The 21,858-nt window shown below is 39.9% G+C and overlaps 1 protein-coding gene across 10 annotated transcripts; it reads right to left on the bottom strand.

Annotated features, from left to right (window-relative positions):
* Positions 1 to 693: 693 nt before the first annotated feature.
* Positions 694 to 20,666, bottom strand: fubp1 (far upstream element (FUSE) binding protein 1). Of its 10 annotated transcripts, XM_034184066.1 has the most exons (20): positions 20,508 to 20,666; positions 19,973 to 20,096; positions 15,099 to 15,134; positions 13,120 to 13,156; positions 12,974 to 13,020; positions 12,814 to 12,885; positions 12,672 to 12,729; positions 12,419 to 12,581; positions 12,182 to 12,280; positions 11,955 to 12,053; positions 11,755 to 11,857; positions 11,275 to 11,514; positions 10,924 to 11,084; positions 10,670 to 10,821; positions 10,504 to 10,584; positions 10,244 to 10,386; positions 9,946 to 10,020; positions 8,973 to 9,035; positions 3,845 to 4,002; positions 694 to 3,614 (listed from the first exon to the last, which is right to left on the bottom strand). In XM_034184066.1, exons 1-20 carry the CDS (start codon positions 20,598 to 20,600, stop codon positions 3,606 to 3,608), a joined length of 2,013 nt encoding a protein of 670 aa, XP_034039957.1. In that variant the 5' UTR covers positions 20,601 to 20,666; the 3' UTR covers positions 694 to 3,605. The 10 variants fall into 10 exon arrangements, with proteins under 10 accessions (XP_034039957.1, XP_034039965.1, XP_034039961.1 ...); XM_034184074.1 differs by having other exon boundaries at positions 694 to 4,002; positions 10,244 to 10,369; positions 10,508 to 10,584; positions 20,006 to 20,096; XM_034184070.1 differs by having other exon boundaries at positions 694 to 4,002; positions 20,006 to 20,096.
* Positions 20,667 to 21,858: the final 1,192 nt, after the last annotated feature.

Genomic DNA, 21,858 nt, shown 5'->3' on the forward strand with positions numbered 1-21,858 from the left:
ATCAAGAATGTTTTTTATGAACATATTTTACATCATGCTGTCCCACAGAAAGATTTTTGGAGTCTTTTTGAAAGAAAAAAAAATAAAAGTGTTTAGTGTTCATCGTTAATGCAGCAATGTTTTTACTTAACCACAGCAAGGACACTTGCTGTCAGAGCAGACTTTGAAAAAGAAAAGTTTAAAAATGTTTGTAAAACTCTGGTCTTTGTTCGCTGTGTTGACACTGCACTGAGACATCAGGACAAACACAAGACAAGTTTAAATGTTTTGAACATGGTGCGCAAATGTCCCGGAGATGCTGTAAATTTTAAATCTTGCATCCACCCTTGAATTTGCATCAGCACAAACCCTGTCTTTTGGCAGCCTGATTGATGGAAATCTGTTATAGCAACCATCACAGATGACTGACTCCTGCTCATGTATATCATCAGGTAAGTGATAGCAGCAGCACTTATTGGGAACTAATACAACTCAATGAGTTGAGTAGGTCAAACTATAGAAGTTCAAATACAGAGATAATACCCTGAGCTTTCTCCTGGTAGATTTCTGTAACATATAAATGAGGTCCACATTGGTATGCAGTCATATTTTGATGTGGTAGCACTCATGTTGTCCAGTTAAGGAATGTGTGTGGTAAGCCAGTTATTTTCTCTATCAAGTATAATTAGTTCAGACAAAACGCGTGCAACTTGGTCCAGTTGGTTACAATTTATTTACATGGCAACGCTGCAGAAGTGAGAACAGTGATTCACAACAGGATTTGATCATTTATACAGCATGAGAAACCTCTTTACCTCTTAAGGCATGCTCATTTCTCACTTTTAATCTTCTACACCCCCAAAATGTTCAAACACTCAGTGCTCAAAAGCAGAGCATATTGCATGTACACAGTAAGGGGAGGGGGAAGGAAAAAGAGGCAGACTAATAACCCCAAACTTAATGAAATTGTGCACAATCCAGTGATTTTTTTCCCGCCCCTTTGGGGGGAGGGGGAGATATGTTCCTGTTCTCATCCAACTTTCTACAGCAATGTCACCAAAAACATTCCTATTTACTGCAGTTTAACAAAAGCACTGAAGCAAATTCAAGATGAAACCAACTCTAAACACACTGACATGATTAAATGTCAATCCAAGCTCAATACATGTCACATTACTATTACTTTGCAATGACAATTTGATTTTCATAACATTGCTGTTTTACCTTATTACTGGAGCTCTTGAACAGGCTACGTTCAGCAGTGGCATTGACTCAAAGGATTCCTCCTTTTGGGACAAACTACGACAGGGCCTGATTCTACGACCTAAGCTTGCAGCATCCTCCAACACTGTGAGCGAGAAGTGAAGGTAGCAGCGTTTCAATAGCAGTTTTGCACTGCACATGAGGCAGATTCAGACAGGAAAAAATATTTTTCGGTTATAATAACCCCGATTGCCAACATCTGGCAACAGGTCTGCATGGCATATAATTTGTTAAACCAGCATCAAATGTTTCTGGAGCATCAATACAGTCACCATCAGACTTACCATAATTCAAAGATAATGCTAACATCAAATATAAGCACGTACCACAACATTTCCTCATGAGCCTACACAAGTTGGGAGAAGTCAGTTTGAAAAATTTAAAGTCAGACAGCTCATATCATGCAGTTCATTCAAGATAGCAGATCTGAAGGGCTGTTCATAATATCCTGCACATTACGTAGAACTAAGCACAGATGCATTTTGGCATGTAACGACACGGTAAGCATTTCTTTGCATGGATATTGGTCATGTCACATGACAGCACACTGGATTCCTTAGGTTTTGCTTACCTGAGTTACTGCAGCAGAACCTAAGGTGCAAGTCTGGGATGACACTGCAAAGATCAGATATTGCACTGTTTGCCATCAGTGAACAATTCAGTCAAATAGTTGACTTCAATTAGGCAGCCTGTCACAACAGTGCTCATTCAGAAAATGAATCAGTTCTGCATCACTGAGCTGGTCAGAAGCACTTCCACAACTAACATTCCACATGCTCAATGGACATTGTAGTTAACAGCAAAGGCCTAAGCATGCTACACTGGCATTATGCAAGAGGACTTGATGTGGCAAAAAATGGCATTTCAAAAGTCAACTAGACAACAGCACTTTGCAGGTCAGATATTCAACAGATATTCAAAACGCAAAAACCACATGAACATCCATCACGTTCCTACCAACAGTGTAATAGGCAATGCTGACGTTAAACCCTCGATTCACACTTCAAATCCAACTGGCACATAAATGCTACCTACACAAACAATCTACAATGCAGACGGTTTCACCATACCAAAACTAAATGTAAAAGCATTAAAGCAATAATCTCAAATATGTGGTACAAAAATCAAACCTCTTATTATGCCTCTCCTCAGAACATTTTATACTTACCCATGATGTTATATGGGGGGGAAATATAAATTTTTACAATACTACAAATTTTTACAATTTTTCAAGCATTGAAAAAGGCATCTCTCTCAAAGTCAGGGTATTGTACTTACAGTATGGGAGGGCTCAATTCAAGGATGAAGACGGCTTAGCCAGCAACGACCCTACAAGTCTACGTTCTTACATCAGAAACTAACAGAATAGACACAGCAAAAATGATTTTGCAGTGTGCTTTATCAGTTTTTGTTTAAAGAAAAATTTCCAACTTTATGCATGAAACTGACACCAGGCAAAAAAAGTAAAATTTTGACACTTAATGGATTAGCAATGTACCATACTGTCCTGCAAAAGAACAGTACCAAAAAAAAAAAAAAAAAAAACAACAACTTTATATTTATTTGCAACCATGTTTTTAAGAACATTTTGAGAAGTGCTTGCTTACCGCTTTCCTAAAACTTGCCTGTGGAGGAGGAAGTGTCTAAGCAAAGCAAGAGACAGTTCATACTACCCCAACATTGTAAACAGTACCTCAGAACACAGTGTGTGTTGTGGAACGTAACACCCTGTCAATTTTCTCAAATACATCAACTGCTAAAGCCAGACCAATAATCAGGAAAGAAGTGTAATTCTCACAAGGATATGCATGGGTCTGAATTACTCCAGATTTGCTGCATTAATGTGATATATCTGAGAGCTTTATAGACAGTTGGAGAGACAGGACAGAAACATCCTGCATTTGAAACTCCCCCCTTAATTTCCTACAGTAAAAAAACAATAAAAAAAAATTTATATCAAACCCTCTTGATTTAAAACCACCCCAACTTACCAACACAGAAGATTTCAGTTTGTTTTATTGCAAAACACAACAGGCAATAGCATTTTAAAACTGAGATGATTTACATGGCAATGTCTACAATTTAATAAACATGACTTCTAACCACATTTAACGTAGGTACAGGGGTGGAATGACCATATGTATAGTTACCTCACTAAAAACAAAGCATTTACAAGAACAAGAAAAAAAAAAAAAAAAGAAAAAAAAAAAAGAAAAAGGATGTGGTCGCCGGGTAATCTGCCATCTATGTGAAACACTTTCAAACCAAGGAAAGTTAAGATCTTCATCAAGGCGTCTGCATCCAAACATTTAACAAAGGATTTTGTTTCGACAATGTAGCATTTACTTTATGTCCACTTCACATTACTGGCCCTGTGCAGAAGAAATACATAGAAAATACATTGCATGTTAACAGCAGAAACAGTGGAATCAGCTTCCCAAAATAAATATCAAACCCTGTGCAGGAAAGAAATTGTTGTTAGTTGCACACAGCCGCCACGCCCAGGAAAGTCCTGTAAAACCTGGGGAAGTAAAGGGGTTAAGGGCACATGGCGATTCATATTTCCATCAATATGGAGAGCAGATTCTTATTAAGAGAGTACCTGAGGGGCCTGTGGTGCTGCACCCATTGTCTGAGGGTTGCCCGTGCCATAGTAAGCAGCCTGCTGTCGGTAATATTCAGCCCAGGCAGCACTGTAGTCAGGCTGACCTCCTGGCTGGGAGGCTGGAGCAGCCGGTGCAGCCTGAGGAGCAGCTTGACCTATAATGAATTAGACAAAGAGAAACAAAAATAATCTGTGGCTTCAGCAATTGCTTTCCAGTTTCTCTACCTGTCCCTAACAAGTAGGCTAAAGTCCACAGTTTAAAATAATGTACCAACAACACAGGTTCAAATCTCAGTTATTTCAGGTAAAGTGCTGTAAGAAGAGGAACGATCATACCACAGTACTTCTAGTGGCAAGACAGAGATCTTCTACATTTCTGTAGGGTGGATGAGAAGGCAGATCCTCTACTACAGAGGAACAGCAACAGGATCACAGCCACCCATTTATACCAATGTATAACAGCAACAAAAGCCAACTTTTTTTGGAATGTGTTGCAGAAATGCAGGAATTGATGCATACTGTAACGAATTAAATGACACTGACCACACAAAACCTAAATTATTTTTGGTTCATACTATTTGCAATAAAATAGAAGTCGAAGTAAATGTTAAAATTGCCACAGGATTTCCCCCCCGCCCCTGATTTCAGGTTGTAAAAGGATGATATTCTCAAATTTGAGTGTATTTCATGTTTTGCAGAATTTTTGTGATTTTATGGTCAATTGTGGAGATGCAAAATGTGCTCCATGTCTGGTATGAAAAGTTTGTCAATTTCACTACTACTTTCCAGCGTGGAGAGAAAGGCTGTACTCAAGCTGACAAACCTCCAGCTTCTTCACAGAAATCAAGACCCTAATGCTGCTTCATTAGTCAACACTCATCCACAATTAGGTGAAAAGCAATGCATTGTGATCAGTTTATACTAGATGCTGCATCCTCTCCAGGTCCAACTGCAGCATTCCAGCTTTTAAAAGGGGCAGAGTGGAAGCAAGAACTGAGGACACCTGAGAGCAAAATTTACCAAAGACGGCAAAAGTGATGCTGGTAAGTGAGTCAAAAGTATGCGATCCTCCATGATACCCCCCTCTTATTTCATGTATCAGCACACTTTGGACTGGTACTTCTGGCACCTCGTTAAACACTATTCATTTTAGTATCAAATTATTACTAAGAGTCTTTACAAACAATACACGTGAAAGCCACCAAGAGAAACAACTATGAAGGAGCTATAGGCTTTTTTTGATTGATTGGAAAAATGGTGCATAATGCTGCAATTCATAAATGGTTAATGTTACATGCCTACAATTACAATTTTCATTAATTGTCACAAATGAGACATCTTAAATTCACATTGTCGGACTCTGTAGTTTTCTCTGGGCCCCTCCCCAATCGGACCGGGAGTGACATGTTTAGCCGCATGTTCTCCTTGAATTGCTGGCTGTCTGAGTGGTGTCCAAAAAATGAGGTGGGCTTCATAGATAATTGGCAAAGCTTCTGGGGAAAACCTGGTCTTGTTAGGAGAGACGGCATCCATCCCACTTTGGATGGAGCAGCTCTCATTTCTAGAAATCTGGCCAATTTTCTTAAATCCTCCAAACTGTGACTATCCAGGGTTGGGACCAGGAAGCAGAGTTGTAGTCTTACACACCTCTGCAGGTTCTCTCCCCCTGCCATCCCCTCATTACCCCATCCCTGTAGAGACGGTGCCTGCTCCCAGACCACCAATAACCAGTAAAAATCTATTTAAGCATAAAAATTCAAAAAGAAAAAATTATATAGCACCTTCAACTGCACCACAGACTAAAACAGTTAAATGTGGTCTATTAAACATTAGGTCTCTCTCTTCTAAGTCCCTGTTGGTAAATGATATAATAATTGACCAACATATTGATTTATTCTGCCTTACAGAAACCTGGTTACAGCAGGATGAATATGTTAGTTTAAATGAGTCAACACCCCCGAGTCACACTAACTGTCAGAATACTCGTAGCACGGGCCGAGGCGGAGGATTAGCAGCAATCTTCCATTCCAGCTTATTAATTAATCAAAAACCCAGACAGAGCTTTAATTCATTTGAAAGCTTGACTCTTAGTCTTGTCCATCCAAATTGGAAGTCCCAAAAACCAGTTTTATTTGTTATTATCCATCGTCCACCTGGTTGTTACTGTGAGTTCTCTGTGAATTTTCAGACCTTTTGTCTGACTTAGTGCTTAGCTCAGATAAGATAATTATAGTGGACGATTTTAACATCCACACAGATGCTGAGAATGACAGCCTCAACACTGCATTTAATCTATTATTAGATTCTATTGGCTTTGCTCAAAATGTAAATGAGTCCACCCACCACTTTAATCATATCTTAGATCTTGTTCTGACTTATGGTATGGAAATAGAAGACTTAACAGTATTCCCTGAAAACTCCCTTCTGTCTGATCATTTCTTAATAACATTTACATTTACTCTGATGGACTACCCAGCAGTGGGGAATAAGTTTCATTACACTAGAAGTCTTTCAGAAAGCGCTGTAACTAGGTTTAAGGATATGATTCCTTCTTTATGTTCTCTAATGCCATATACCAACACAGTGCAGAGTAGCTACCTAAACTCTGTAAGTGAGATAGATCTCGTCAATAGTTTTACATCCTCACTGAAGACAACTTTGGATGCTGTAGCTCCTCTGAAAGAGAGTTTTAAATCAGAAATGTCTGACTCCGTGGTATAACTCTCAAACTCGTAGCTTAAAGCAGATAACCCGTAAGTTGGAGAGGAAATGGCGTCTCACTAATTTAGAAGATCTTCATTTAGCCTGGAAAAAGAGTCTGTTGCTCTATAAAAAAGCCCCCGTAAAGCTAGGACATCTTTCTACTCATCACTAATTGAAGAAAATAAGAACAACCCCAGGTTTCTTTTCAGCACTGTAGCCAGGCTGACAAAGTCAGAGCTCTACTGAGCTGAGTATTCCATTAACTTTAACTAGTAATGACTTCATGACTTTCTTTGCTAACAAAATTTTAACTATTAGAGAAAAAATTACTCATAACCATCCCAAAGACGTATCGTTATCTTTGGCTGCTTTCAGTGATGCCAGTATTTGGTTAGACTCTCTCAGATTGTTCTGTCTGAGTTATTTTCATTAGTTACTTCATCCAAACCATCAACATGTTTATTAGACCCCATTCCTACCAGGCTGCCCTACCATTATTTAATGCTTCGATCTTAAATATGATCAATCTATCTTTGTTAGTTGGCTATGTACCACAGGCTTTTAAGGTGGCAGTAATTAAACCATTACTTAAAAAGCCATCACTTGACCCAGCTATCTTAGCTAATTATAGGCCAATCTCCAACCTTCCTTTTCTCTCAAAAATTCTTGAAAGGGTAGTTGTAAAACAGCTAACTGATCATCTGCAGAGGAATGGTCGTTTCAGTCAGGTTTTAGAATTCATCATAGTACAGAAACAGCATTAGTGAAGGTTACAAATGATCTTCTTATGGCCTCAGACAGTGGACTCATCTCTGTGCTTGTTCTGTTAGACCTCAGTGCTGCTTTTGATACTGTTGACCATAAAATTTTATTACAGAGATTAGAGCATGCCATAGGTATTAAAGGCACTGCGCTGCGGTGGTTTGAATCATATTTGTCTAACAGATTACAATTTGTTCATGTAAATGGGGAATCTTCTTCACAGACTAAGGTTAATTATGGAGTTCCACAAGGTTCTGTGCTAGGACCAATTTTATTCACTTTATACATGCTTCCCTTAGGCAGTATTAGACGGTATTGCTTAAATTTTCATCGTTACGCAGATGATACCCAGCTTTATCTATCCATGAAGCCAGAGGACACACACCAATTAGGTAAACTGCAGGATTGTCTTACAGACATAAAGACATGGATGACCTCTAATTTCCTGCTTTTAAACTCAGATAAAACTGAAGTTATTGTACTTGGCCCCACAAATCTTAGAAACATGGTGTCTAACCAGATCCTTACTCTGGATGGCATTACCCTGACCTCTAGTAATACTGTGAGAAATCTTGGAGTCATTTTTGATCAGGATATGTCATTCAAAGTGCATATTAAACAAATATGTAGGACTGCTTTTTTGCATTTACGCAATATCTTTAAAATTAGAAAGGTCTTGTCTCAGAGTGATGCTGAAAAACTAATTCATGCATTTATTTCCTCTAGGCTGGACTATTGTATTTCATTATTATCAGGTTGTCCTAAAAGTTCCCTGAAAAGCCTTCAGTTAATTCAAAATGCTGCAGCTAGAGTACTAACGGGGACTAGAGGGAGAGAGCATATCTCACCCATATTGGCCTCTCTTCATTGGCTTCCTGTTAATTCTAGAATAGAATTTAAAATTCTTCTTCTTACTTATAAGGTTTTGAATAATCAGGTCCCATCTTATCTTAGGGACCTCGTAGTACCATATCACCCCAATAGAGCGCTTCGCTCTCAGACTGCAGGCTTACTTGTAGTTCCTAGGGTTTGTAAGAGTAGAATGGGAGGCAGAGCCTTCAGCTTTCAGGCTCCTCTCCTGTGGAACCAGCTCCCAATTCAGATCAGGGAGACAGACACCCTCTCTACTTTTAAGATTAGGCTTAAAACTTTCCTTTTTGCTAAAGCTTATAGTTAGGGCTGGATCAGGTGACCATGAACCATCCCTTAGTTATGCTGCTATAGACTTAGACTGATGGGGGGGTTCCCATGATGCACTGTTTCTTTCTCTTTTTGCTCTGTATGCACCACTCTGCATTTAATCATTAGTGATCGATCTCTGCTCCCCTCCACAGCATGTCTTTTTCCTGGTTCTCTCCCTCAGCCCCAACCAGTCTCAGCAGAGCCTGGTTCTGCTGGAGGTTTCCCTTCCCACTGTAGCCAAGTGCTTGCTCACAGGGGGTCGTTTTGACCGTTGGGGTTTTACATAATTATTGTATGGCCTTGCCTTACAATATAAAGCGCCTTGGGGCAACTGTTTGTTGTGATTTGGCGCTATATATATATATAAAAAAAATTTGATTGATTGATTGAAGCTAACTGAAATTCAAGCCATCGTAAATTAAATTTTGAAAACGCTTTTCTGACAAATCCTGTTTTCTTCACAATATTGTTGTCTCACCTTGTTTCTTGTAATACTCCTCCCAAGCTTTTGTGTAGTCCTGAGGCTGCTGATTCTGTTGACCTGCAAAAAGAAGAGAAAAATCTATCAATATGTGACGATGCAACCCAATTCCCAAGATAGATAAACTGCAAGATGCAGACTATATATTAAAAATAAATGTGACAATTCTTCCAAAATGAAACCAATACATCTTTCCATGGTGGCTGGCTGCAGTGGAAGCCATTATCCCTCCTTCCCGTGTGCAAATTACACGGACCAAAAATTCATTCCAATCTCAGTACACATTTTTTTCTCAAATGTCATCTCTTATTTCATTCTCAAGATAGTTAAAATTTGATAAGAGGTGCAGATTAGCCATGTTTACCAAAGATAGCTTGGGGGGGGGGAGGAGGAGGAGATCAGTGTAGGCTGATATCTGTCAACCAGCTTGTTGGTGTATTAGTTAGCAGTACATTCCAGACCTGCCAACCTCAAGCAATCTTGAGCACCACTTATCCATGTACACTGATGTCAAAATGAATGCCTGATATGAAAAACGCATACAGGTTGGCAGGTCTGCTATTCAGTGGCTCCCCACAGAGATCCATATCCCCACACCACTAAATATCAATGAACCTGTGACATCCAATACTTTAACAGTTGAAAACATGAGACATATGACATTTTCCTTTCATTTAACTCAACACACATTGTGTGTGAGCATAAAACAGGAAATATTCACAACAAAACTGCCGTCAGTTGTGATGGCCCCTGATGATCTATGACATCAAATTCCCCTCAACTCAAATGTGGTTCAACGTTAATCTCATTCCTATAATAGTCAAAGTGTTACAGTCTAGACAGCACGGGCATCAAAGGCCAAATCAAGCCAACAATGCTGACAAATATAACTACCTCAAAAGAATATTCAATGCCCAATAGCTGTTTAGACCATCTTGTATTAAGTGTACACTGAAGCTACGTTATATACCCATTTTCTTGTAATATTCCTCCCAGGCCTTGGTGTAATCTGCCTGTCCACTCTGACCTGCAGCCTGTGGGTCACCTGTTAAAGACAACGGTACTTGTAATTAGTAATCATTCTCATCAGTTTGTCCTCCACCTGCCTGGGTTGGACTGCCAGCCTAAGGATGTGGAGGAAAACTATTCTGTCCCTGAGGTAATTAAAAAAAAAAAAGATGTTACTACACTGCTCTATGCTCTTCTTAAGAAATCTGGCTTCTCCATAAAGGAAAGACGCACTTCTTATTGAGGAACACAGTGGTTACCTTGGCCATTGGGCTGATTCGTTCCAGGAGCACCACTGGTAGGGGTCATGGGAGCCTGCGGCTGTTGGCCATACTGAGCATAATAGGCTGCCCAAGCCGCAGCATTGGCATCAGCTGCTGCTTTATCTGGAGAACATACAACTCTGGTTATCATTCGGACACAGGTGAGGCGCGCAGACCTACAAACAACTGAAACTTTTGTCACATCCTAATTATGCATCTCATTATCCCATATATGCAGCTTGAGTTGTCATTTATACGTACTTGGGTCAGGCTGTCCCTGCTGCCAGTGTGGGTAGCCATTGCCCCAACCTTGAGGCTGGTACGGTGCTGGAGGACCACTGAAGAAAGAAATTTTTTTTTCTTTTTTAAAGGAGGCCCAACAGTTGTTTTTACAAAAAAGAATTCCAATATTACAGTACATACTGTGGTCCAGGAGGTCCCTGGTTGTATGGTCCAGGGTTGTATGGACCCATAGGAGCCCCGGGAGGACCGGGTGGTCCAGGAGGACCATGTGGGCCTGGACCACCATGTGGACCAGGAGGGCCATGAGGGCCACCCATTGGCGTGACAGGTCCCTGAAAAGGATCAAGGTAATATTAAAACATTTTCAGCCAGTAAAATATCTCCATTTTGCACACAAGTAAAAAAAAAAAAAAAAAAAAAATATGCAGTCTCACTCCAATTTTTTCCTCCACCAGTTGTCTGGCATAGTCTATCTGTTGAGGGGAACCCCGAACTGTGAACATTTTGAGGTTAGGATCAGCATTGGGTGGAGCATTCCGCTGCAGCTCAATTCTGGCCCCAGACTGTTGGCTGATGCCCTTGATAGTCTCACCACCTGGAGTGTTGAAAAGATAGCATCACCTCCAGCAGAAAAATACATTTACATGTAGCAAATACAGTAGCCTACAACCTGTAGAAAAAAGTCCAAACCAGAAACATGTTTCATAACGTTACACCTACTGCCAAAATTACCCAACACAAAAGATGTGCTATGAAATAATTCTTTTGATATTGAGACCACTTACCTTTACCAATAATGAGGCCAGTCTTTATGGTTGGAACAGTGAAGGAAAACTCCTGCAAACCACCTGGCGGGCCCATGTTCCAGTTACCCTGTCCACGACCACGACCCCTGCCACCACCATGCCCAGGAGGCCCACCAGCCTGGACACTCCTTAACAGGTCAGTTATGATATCTGCTGCATGCTGAGCCTGATCAGGAGGTCCCATAATCTGTGCTATCCTATCTGGTGTGGTGCCATCATCTAAGGAGAGAAAACACGATGATTAATCAATCTGTTCTTTTACATGAAAGCTGTGTGCATATGACATGTATTGCACTTGCTATGCAGGTCTCAGAAGACATTAGGGTTATAGTAATACATCAGCTATTCAGCGTGGTGCATGAGTTTTCATCACAGACCATATATATTTCAAACTGTTTAGCTAGCTTAGCCTTTGGCAGTGCTTTCTGGTGTCCAACAAATCATAATGTACTCAATCACCTGGTTTGAACTGAATCCTGACACCCGTATCATTTTGGATTTTCTTGATCATCTCTCCATTTCTTCCAATAACAATTCCAACAGCAAATCGCGGAACAGGAACCTAAAATATGAAAAATAAATAAAATAAAAAGAAACAGAGCCAAAGCTAAGAAACTGCTACAACTAGCTCTTATATGAAACAAGACGCCAAAACTTACATCTAAGCTATCTCCGCCTCCCATCCTTGAACCATACTCGCCCCTCTGCTCCCTGAAGCTTTGGTCTCTGATCAGCTCCATCACCATCTCTTTTGCTTGCTAGATGTAGGACAAAAAAAAATAATACCTCACAGCCAAGTAACTGTGCCTGTATAACAAATGAATATTACTCATTTTACCACCACCATCTCTAAAAACAGAAATGGAACAATCACATTATTACACACCTGAACCTTAAAGGGGTCTCCAGAAATGCGAAGAGGCTTGTCTGCTCCAGTGTTTTGGGGTCCTTCTTGAATCATTACCATCTTCACTCCAGCCCGTTCCTGTACATTAAAGATGGAAACAAATGTGATAGTGTGTGTACATACACCCCAAATGTCCCAGACCTCAGACTGCCATTGATCACTACATCGCCCAACTTAAAATTTTTGTTCCCCCTGTTCCTCCAACTCTATACTCACCTGAAGGCTTTTGATGGTTTCCCCGCCCTTGCCAATGACAAGGCCAGCTTTAGAAGCAGGGACCATAATCTCCTGAACAGTCATGCCTGGACCGTCGTTGTGATGGAAAGCTGGGGCAGGACGCCCCTTCTCAACTATCTCTGTTAGCAGTCTCTTAGCAGTCCTGAAAGAATAATTAACCAATATTATCAGATGCTATCAGGAACTCTTGCCAAAAAAAAAAAAAAAAAGGGGGGGGGGAGAGCCAACTCACTGAATGGAATCGGGCGGCCCTGTTAATGTCACAGATCGATCTGGCATTCCTCCACTGTCTATAATGCAAGTATTAGTTAGGTTGTTAATGCAAACTGTACAACAATAACAGTGAATGAGGTAAAACAGGCAATGCAACATACCAGGAGCAATCTGTATTTTGCACCCAGATTCCTGTTGCAGACGTGATATTTGTTCGCCTCCTCTGCCAATAACTGGGGAAACAGAAAAGGTCATTACCTCCAAAAGGTAGAATAATAAACAATATGCGAAGTTGGGCTGTTTACCAGCCAGTCAACTTACTGAATCCAACCATTCCATCAGGAACTTTGAATTCTTCTGATGCTGCCCTGAACACGAACACACACACACACACACGGTGAACGTTCATGTGGGACAAAGGTGTAAGTGGAAATTTAAAAATAATTATGACAACACTGACTCCTTACCTTGGGGGGCCACCCATTCCTCCCATTCCTGAAAAAGCTGGAGACAAAAATGCATTACAGTAGAGGAAGAAGAAGAAAAATTATATGTTACCACTAAACATGCCACATATACAGTTGCTTGCAAAGGTATTCGGCCCCTTGGTATTTCACACATTTTAATTTGTTTATGACATTTCAAATACTAAAAGTAAATCAGGCTTCTCAATATAAAAATTTCAAAAATTATCTTCTTTAGACTCAAAGTAAATCTCTACAGCCTGACAAATTAATTAAAAATATAAAAGCCAAGTTGATGGGTTGCATAAGTAATGGGCCCCTTTGGTATAATACCTGTAAATAATTAGTTTTATTGCCAGTTTTCTTCAGACAAGTCAGGGGATGGATACATGAACATTTCCAAGTCACTGAATGTGTCTTGAACTTTATTTCCATCAGTTATGAAGAAATACAAACAGTACGGCACTCTATGGTAAATCTGTGTGGAGTAGACAGTTCTGAAAAACTAAGTGACTGTGTAAGAAAAGTGAGGAAAGCCACCAAGACACCTAAGCAACCCAGAAGTTATAGGCTTCTGTGGTTGTGATTGGAGAAATTGTGCACAGTGCAAGTTTTTCATTTTGTATCCCCAGTTATACAGCTTCATGATTAAGTGGTACAGAGGAGGATTTTCTTAAAAAGAAGACCTGAAAGTTTACCTACAATTTGCCAGAAGGTACATCTGAGATGCAAGCCTAGATTTGATGTTTTAGTGAAAGAAGACCCTCCTCTGTACCACTTCATCATGAAGTTGTATCACTGGAGATACAAAATGCAGAATTTGCACTGTGCACGATTTCTCCCATCACAGCCACAGAAGCCTAAAACTTCTAGGTTATCTGGGTGTCTTTCCTCACTCTTCTCCTTCTTGCACAGTTAGTCAGTTTTTGAGAACTGTCTGCTCCACACAGATTTACCATCAGGGCTATGAAATGAAAACTGTGAAATCCGAGGAAAATTCACAGGGGGTCCGCCCGCCCCCCCCCCCCCCCCCCCCCCCCCCCCAAATTCTGTATGAACAGCACAATGTTTATTGTCAAGAAAAAAATTCTTACCAGTTCGCTTTCAGATGTGTTCATGAAGCCAGCAACCATTCCACGGATTCTTGTCCTTATCACACTTTTTCAAAGTCTTTCACGTCATCTTCGCTCTGTCTGATGTCGCTCCATGACACAGACATGCTGCAAAGTTCTTCTTTTAAAAACTTGAAAGTTCTAAAAGTTGGTGATGTTCACATGCTACTTTTAGCTAAGCGTCGCACAGGAGCCACAGTGTCACCGCAGCAACCAACCAGCCCCGCTTTACGACAACTGTCGTAACAGCCAGGCTTTGAGCGACTTTTATTCTCCTCTAAACTCCGCAGATCCGAGGAAACTGGTTTGTATCTGTAACATACAGATCAGTGTCCGCGGACTTATAAAACTTGCATGTCGTAAAAAAAAGAACGCTTTGCGATAAGCATTTTAAAAACTCAGTAACGATCATGATTAAAGAGTACAACAACCCCCCACCCATGATGAAATCCGCGGAATCCCGCGGAGTTTTCACAGCCCTGTACCATAAAGTGCCATACTGTTTGTATTTCTTCATCACTGATGTAAATAAAGTCAAAGACATATTCAGTGACTTGGTAATGTTCATATATCCATCCCCTGACCTGCCTGTAGAAAGCTGGCAATTAAAGTGATTACAGGTATTATACCAAAGGGGTTGATTACTTATGCAACCCATCATCTTGGCTTTTATATTTTTAATTAATTTATATCAAGTTGTAGAGATTTGCTTTGAGTTTGAGTCTAAGGAAGATAATTTTAGAAATTTTTATATTGAGATGCCTGGTTTACTTTTTGTATTTGAAATGCCATAAACATTAAAATGTGTGAAATACCAAGGGGCTGAATATTTTTGCAAGCCACTGTATACACACACACCAGATCACTTACCATCATTTGTAGCCACTTTCTTCGTCTCTGGTTGGTCTATAAAAAAGTACGACATTAACTCTCCATTACTGTGCTACTTATATCATTTACCATCTTCAACCTATGGATCAAAACCCAGTTTATGATTTATACAGAGCAAGACCAAATGTAGCCACAAAAGCCACATAGTACAGACATTTGGGAGGCTCCTTGTATACCAGGTAATTCCTGAATCAAGGTTATCAATGAAGAGACAGCATGTGAAAATTTGCAAGCTTCCAAAAACAGGCTCCATATTTGTTTACATTTGTGAAAACAGGAAAATGAAATGGTCCAATGTGTGTACACACACGACTGCCATTTTGATGAGAAACTGACAGCATTTTTGTTTTTTTGCCTCTCCTCCCATTTCTGGGTGACTTTTACAGTGCAGACAAAAGGTATGAGTATTTAGTTATTACTATCTATATTACTTCTAGTGTTAAAGTATGAAACAATTTTACACCCCATTCTTACCTGCAGGACACTATCAAAGTGATGCTCTTGGTTGGCTTGAATGTGATCTAACTTGATGTCATAATTTACAGGGCTTGTACCCTATAGTTCTGCTAAAACAAGCTAAGTCTAACTGTATCTTTTTCACATCGGTGCTGCCAGAAAACCTCCCACCAATGCCGCAGTGTGCACAGCAATGTTGAGGGCTCGACAGAAATGCAGGGGGGAAGTATGTCACAACCGATAAAAGTAATTTTCCAACATCTTTAAAACCACACCAGTGTTACAATAAAACGACTGTGCAATATTCTGCTTCATCAGACAATCTCCCATGCCCACAAAAGTTTTCCAAGTTAAGAACACGGTTTCAAACTTGACTCTTTGTGATGCATGTCCAGAAGGTGAGAATGGGGCTTTAACACTCTGAGCCCAAAGCAGTTTCTGATTGTTTCTGCTCCTGTAACATTTTTAATCACTGTGCCCTCATTTTTTTTTTTTTTTACTCCATCTGCATGCCCTGCACCTCTAAGGAAAAAAGACGATCGTGGTTAGAAGTAGATATTCCCCAAAAATATCTTGTGTATTACAATTTGATAAATCATAATATGGAAAAAAGTGAATTGTTACATAATGCGTTTTACAAAAATTAACAGACTCTATATGTGCAACATTTTTTTTTAAATGTGCAAACAAGTATTATAAATACTGGAAAAATAGTGGAGAATTCAACTGCGAAATATGTCACTTTTCCCCCCTCTTCCTGTGCTACTATCCCTCTTGACATGATTCGTCTTTCTTTCCTCTTCTGTTTGCAGCCGCCTGAAAAAAGTCAGATATGCAGAATTTTGGACATGCGAGTTTGTCACTGCTGAAGTTTCACAGTTCGCTGAGGAGTGTTTATTTTATAGAATCTCAAATCAAAAAACAATTTTTGTTGGTAATTTTTTAAATTAAGATATAAATTAAATAATATTCAGTTTAGATTTAGTTTTTCCTCACAGAAGTGTTCAATGCACTTGGTTACTGAATGACATGTAAATGTGAAAATCTGATGAGTCCAACGTTTACACTTTCTGGCTGTGATACAGGATGGATTTTATCATTACCTCCGCCAATGAAGTTGGGAGGTAAAACTCCAAGAGTACAGAAATCATTACAAAAATGTCAGCTCAGTGGAGGTCTGTCTTTACCTAATTTAATGTTTCATTACTGGCAGCTAACATTCAAAAATACATTTACTGGCTAAATGATGCTCGTTCAACTTGATGTCAATTAGAAGCTCAGTTGTGTTTATCTACCTCTATCCCTGCCTTATTTTCATCTTTCCCTGTGTCCCTGTCTCAGTACACAGACAATCCTGTTATACTTGCCTTTCTTAAAATATGGTATCAATTTCGACATCACTTCAAATGTGTTCAGGTATTGCAGACAGAACAGTCTGCCCCTAAAAATTGGTCCGCCCTACCTCCTCTGTGCACACATCATTTCAGAGCTCAGCAGCTCGTAGGGTCTCTTCACCCAAAATGACCAAATGGATTATTAACCATCAGATGACAAAGTAAAACCTCTTAAATCATTTTAAAGTCAGTTTTAAGCAGAAACAAGGCAGTTTTAAGCAGAAATGTCTTTTATGATGAAATAAGGCTATGTGGAAATGATTGTTGTAGAAAAGCTTCAGATATCTGTCGCCGAGATAGATCATGACTTGAGTGCAGTTTTCAGCAGAAATGAGACAATAATTGGTGAACCGCGGCTAATGACGCATGTGCAGTGAAGGCAGGGTGGACCAATTTTTAGGGGGAACCGCTCGGTCGGCGACACCGGCGCTTGCCCATTATGTAAGAATCACCTTTCCTCCCTCCTTCTTAGACGCTGCATTTCAACTATGGGGTAAGAAGGGCATTAAATGTTTCATTGATCTTTTTAAAGGATAATACCATTCTTAATTTTCCTGATGTCTTCCTTACATGGCTTGCCCTCACCTCATTTATTTATTTTATATTACTATTTTTATGAGGTTCGCCAATCAGCTCCCTAAACACCCTTGGGGAAGACCTCTTTGAACTTGTGCCCCATAAGAAAGCTCTTCTATCCAGTCAATAAAAATATCTAATTGAGAACAAAAGTTGAGTTTTGAGTTCGAGGGAGGTTTCTGGAATAAAGCAGTTGACAGAATTTATCTTGTGTAAGACTTTCCCTTATTCAATTAAAAGTAGTGTACAGGCTGCATTTGTCAAAGTCCAAATTATCCAAAATTTATCCCACTGTTTCTTACATGTGTGATAGATGTAACTCCTCTCCCTGTGATTTAAGTCACAGGGTTTTTTGTTCTGTGCCCCAAACTTCAGCCATATTGGATTTCCTATTTTGAGATTATCTCTTGCGTTCTTGGTGTCAGGCTGGAGCCTTGTCTGCTGATCACTGTTTTGGGTGTTCCTGGTGTCCCCACCGTGTCCCTTAATAATTCACAGGCAGGTGCAATTGCCTTTACCTCATTGTTAAAACGTCATAGAATATTTTTATTCTGCAAAGTTCCACATCCCCCATCTATTTCTTTATGGTTGAAAGACGTAGATCCTTGAAAAATGTTGGACCTGATTGAAATGACTGTCATGGGAGCGTGTTTTTTTTTATTATTATTTTTACTTAATAAGTACTCTGTAGGGCCTATGGTTGGTATATCGGTGTTGGATATTTGTGAAGGTTCCGGGTGTGGCACATTTACCTATTTAATTGGACCTTATTATGTTTGCACTTTGTAAGTGATGTGTTGGTGTTTTTTGTCCTTTGATGGGGGGAAAAAAAATGTTAAAAATAAAAATAAGACCGTTCTCATAATTCTCAATTATTCTGGTTTTATAGGGCTGTCAAGACTGATGTCACATTTGACATGCCTTGTGCAGTAACCTATGGCATTAACCAGACTGTTGAAGCAGAGTATTGCCATTTGGAGGTACATAAACAAGCACAGAACTACATGAGGTCACTGGACAGAGGTGTTTGGCGATGCTGCCATCTTCACAGGTGAATGGAGGTCCAAGTCTTTAGGGTCCTGGTGCTGCCTGTCTTGCTGTATGTTTGCAAGACATTGCTGCTAACCAATACCCAAGGCAACAACTGGATGTATGTGGTACTAGGACTCTACAGAGGATCCTCCGGTACCACTGGAATGACTTTGTATCAAATGAGCATTTACTGATAAGCTAGGATGAGGAGCATCACTTGCATTGTGAGGGAGCATCCACTTTGACCTTGTGGCCATGTGGCCCGTTTCTCTGAGCATGATCCAACATGCAAGTGCCTGAGTGTTTAGGACCCCCAATAGCTGGAGAGGGCCATGGGAATGCCCATGTTTCACCTGGCTGCAGCAGGTAGTTGGCTATTTTAGAGATGTGGGAATGGACCGATTGTCTGCCTGGTTGGTTCCCATAGTGAAATGGACATGGATAAAACAGGAATAATGCCAAAATGGTAGTACAGGTTAACAGCTGGTATATTAATTTGTCTAGATTACAAATAAAGTCTCTGTTCATATCTGGCCCTGTCTTGCGGTGGGAGTTCATCAATATGATGGCATGACATCTGGACTCTGCCGCTGTACAAAGTGTGGTTAGTACCTTACAATGTCTGTCAATGTCTGTCCTTGACAGATGAAGCAGACCAAAAATATGAAGGTGTGCAGACAGTCTCATCTGGCTTAATGGGTTTACATTTCACTTTAAATAATTTGATGTTTCTATTATACTGTTTATGAATTTTATTTAATGTATTTATTATAAGAATGCTGTTACTACAGTGATGAGGTATTATTTAGTAAGTGGCTATTCGTACATAGACATGAATAATTCCAAATTCTATTTGAAAGTAGCTCAGCCTCTTTAGGGGTTTTAGAGGTTACTGTTATGATAGAGTTAATGGTTGTGGTTAATTTAGTTGCAAATACATGTCCAAGTACGTAGCCTCATGACCTATACTGACCAATGAGACGCTACATAATTGACATGCAGGTTAGGTGAATTGGAAACCTAAATAAATACAAATATAATCTCATTATATGAATCCATACGGATAGCCACTGCGTATTATTTATTTGTTAGTTCTATTTTCTGCCTCAGTATGAGCTTCTATCACTGCGAAAATAAGTCATACTTTTGTGACTTTTCAATAGAACTGAATTATGCAACGTTTTATAGTCTTGTTTTGTATCTTGGCAAATAAAAAAGAAACTAAAAACCTCCAAATGTATACACACCAAAGTAAAGCAATTTATTACATGAAAGTTAAAAGTACTGAGGAAATGTGAATGCACAAAACAGTAAAATGTTCATACTGATGTAATCACAAACATACAGACTAGCATAACTAATCAGACTTGCATTAAATGGTTTTAAACCACTGACCGATATTCAGGTTAGGCATGGGAAAATACCCACCAGCGTCCTCCAGGGGTCTTTTCTGGCCTCCGTAGCCAAATTCGTTTGTTGGGGTTGCTGCCACGGCATCCCCGCCGATCTTTGCTGCGATCTAAAATGCAAGATTTACAAACATAAATAAATAAATAAATACAAAGTTTGGGTTAACTCTTTGCGAGTATTCTCGTTTCGGCACGCGCACTTTCTGCGGCCTACGCTGTTGTGCCGAAACCTGGACCAACAAAGGAAAAATGTACTCTTTAGCCTTCTTTTATTCTGAATGCTACGTTGTAAATAACTTTCCACAGCAATTTACTGAATGAGAGTCTGTTTTTTTTTTCTGTTACCAGAAAAACTCGTGTTTTTTGTAAGAACAATTTGGAGTAGTTTCGAGGTTTTGACGGCGTGGCGCCACAACAGCCATCTGTTAGCTTAGCCTAAAATCAAGCGCGGCAAGAAACTCACGATTTTACAGCGTGCTATTACATTTCTGACATATTAATCGATGTAAGAGCATTAGTACCTGTCGTGCTCGCTGAAGCGCATCTTTGAAAGCGTCATTCATTCCACCTCCGGCGTTAGAGGACGGGGGAGCCACGCTGCTATAGTCAGCCATATCTGCTGTTCTTCTTCGCCTCAGCGCAACAAGATGGAGGCTTTCGTTCACCGGATGAAGACCACAAGAACAGTCACGGTCAAGGTAAATCTCGCGAGATCCATTACTACTGGCTTCAACGTTGTGCTGTCCTAAAGAGCTGGAAGACAACAAACTTCAGGGCATTAGGAAAACACACAATATACATAAACATGTTGTATATTTTAACGTAAGCATTAAAAAATCACGTAAGACAGTAAGGCAAGAAAGATATATAAGATCTACACCTCAATGGTCAGACATCTTATCATCAGGTGTGTTTCAGGGCAGTGTAGCGGACCCCCTTTAGTTACTCAGACCCAATAAGGGGATGGATCCGTCATGCCAGTCTCAAGTTCCCAACTCAAAGACCCGATAATCATTTGATGTGAAGTGTATAGCTACACGTTGTTCAAAACTTCACACTACACTGCTGCCAGAGGGCACACATAAAAACAAGCACGTCATTCATTTAGTCCACGATTCATTTTTTACAGAGAGGGTGATGCGGGTGAGGAAATGCTTGAAACAAGTACTGAGGTGAGCTGCAGGACCTGGGTGTCATGAGGCATAGTGAATTGAAACTGGATGCCCACGATCCCTGTGCTTTGTAGGGGGAGCTGGGATCAGCCCATAGAGCTTGCCAGACTGCCAAAAATATTATTTGTATTTTAATCATTATATATAATATATTTATACCTATTCAGTCCTTAGAAGCTGTACTGTCCTGCCTGCAAATGCCTTCTCTGCACATTACCAAAAGTAACTGTCCCAAGAGATCACAAAAATTAATTTGTAAATTAAAACAAATCATGTGAACATGATCTAAGTTGCAAATCTAATGTCTGTGCTTGAAAAAAAATATTCTAATAAGTTATGTCATTTTGGAGTAATAATTACAATTTATATTATTCAATATCCATAACAAGTATGGAATAAATTACAATGTGCATGAGATGTAAGTGTGGCTGATCACAGAATCCACATAAAAACAAATCCTGGTTACGCCCCTGGCTGGGGAACCATTTGAACCCTTGGCATTTCTTTGCAGGGGTGATTACTTGAAATACTGTAGATACATTTTAGTTATGGCTGAATGCTGCTTATAATTGTAGTTACATGCCAGAGAATGTATTAACCATATAATGGATTTTTCCGATTGTCCGGAAACGCCTCAGCTTTGATGTCATGGAAACGGGACGCTGCTGTCCACTCGCCACGCCCTCTCCACCCGAATTTG

Source organism: Thalassophryne amazonica, chromosome 12, assembly GCF_902500255.1.
Source record: "Thalassophryne amazonica chromosome 12, fThaAma1.1, whole genome shotgun sequence".
In the NCBI taxonomy this organism is placed as follows: Eukaryota; Metazoa; Chordata; class Actinopteri; order Batrachoidiformes; family Batrachoididae; genus Thalassophryne; species Thalassophryne amazonica.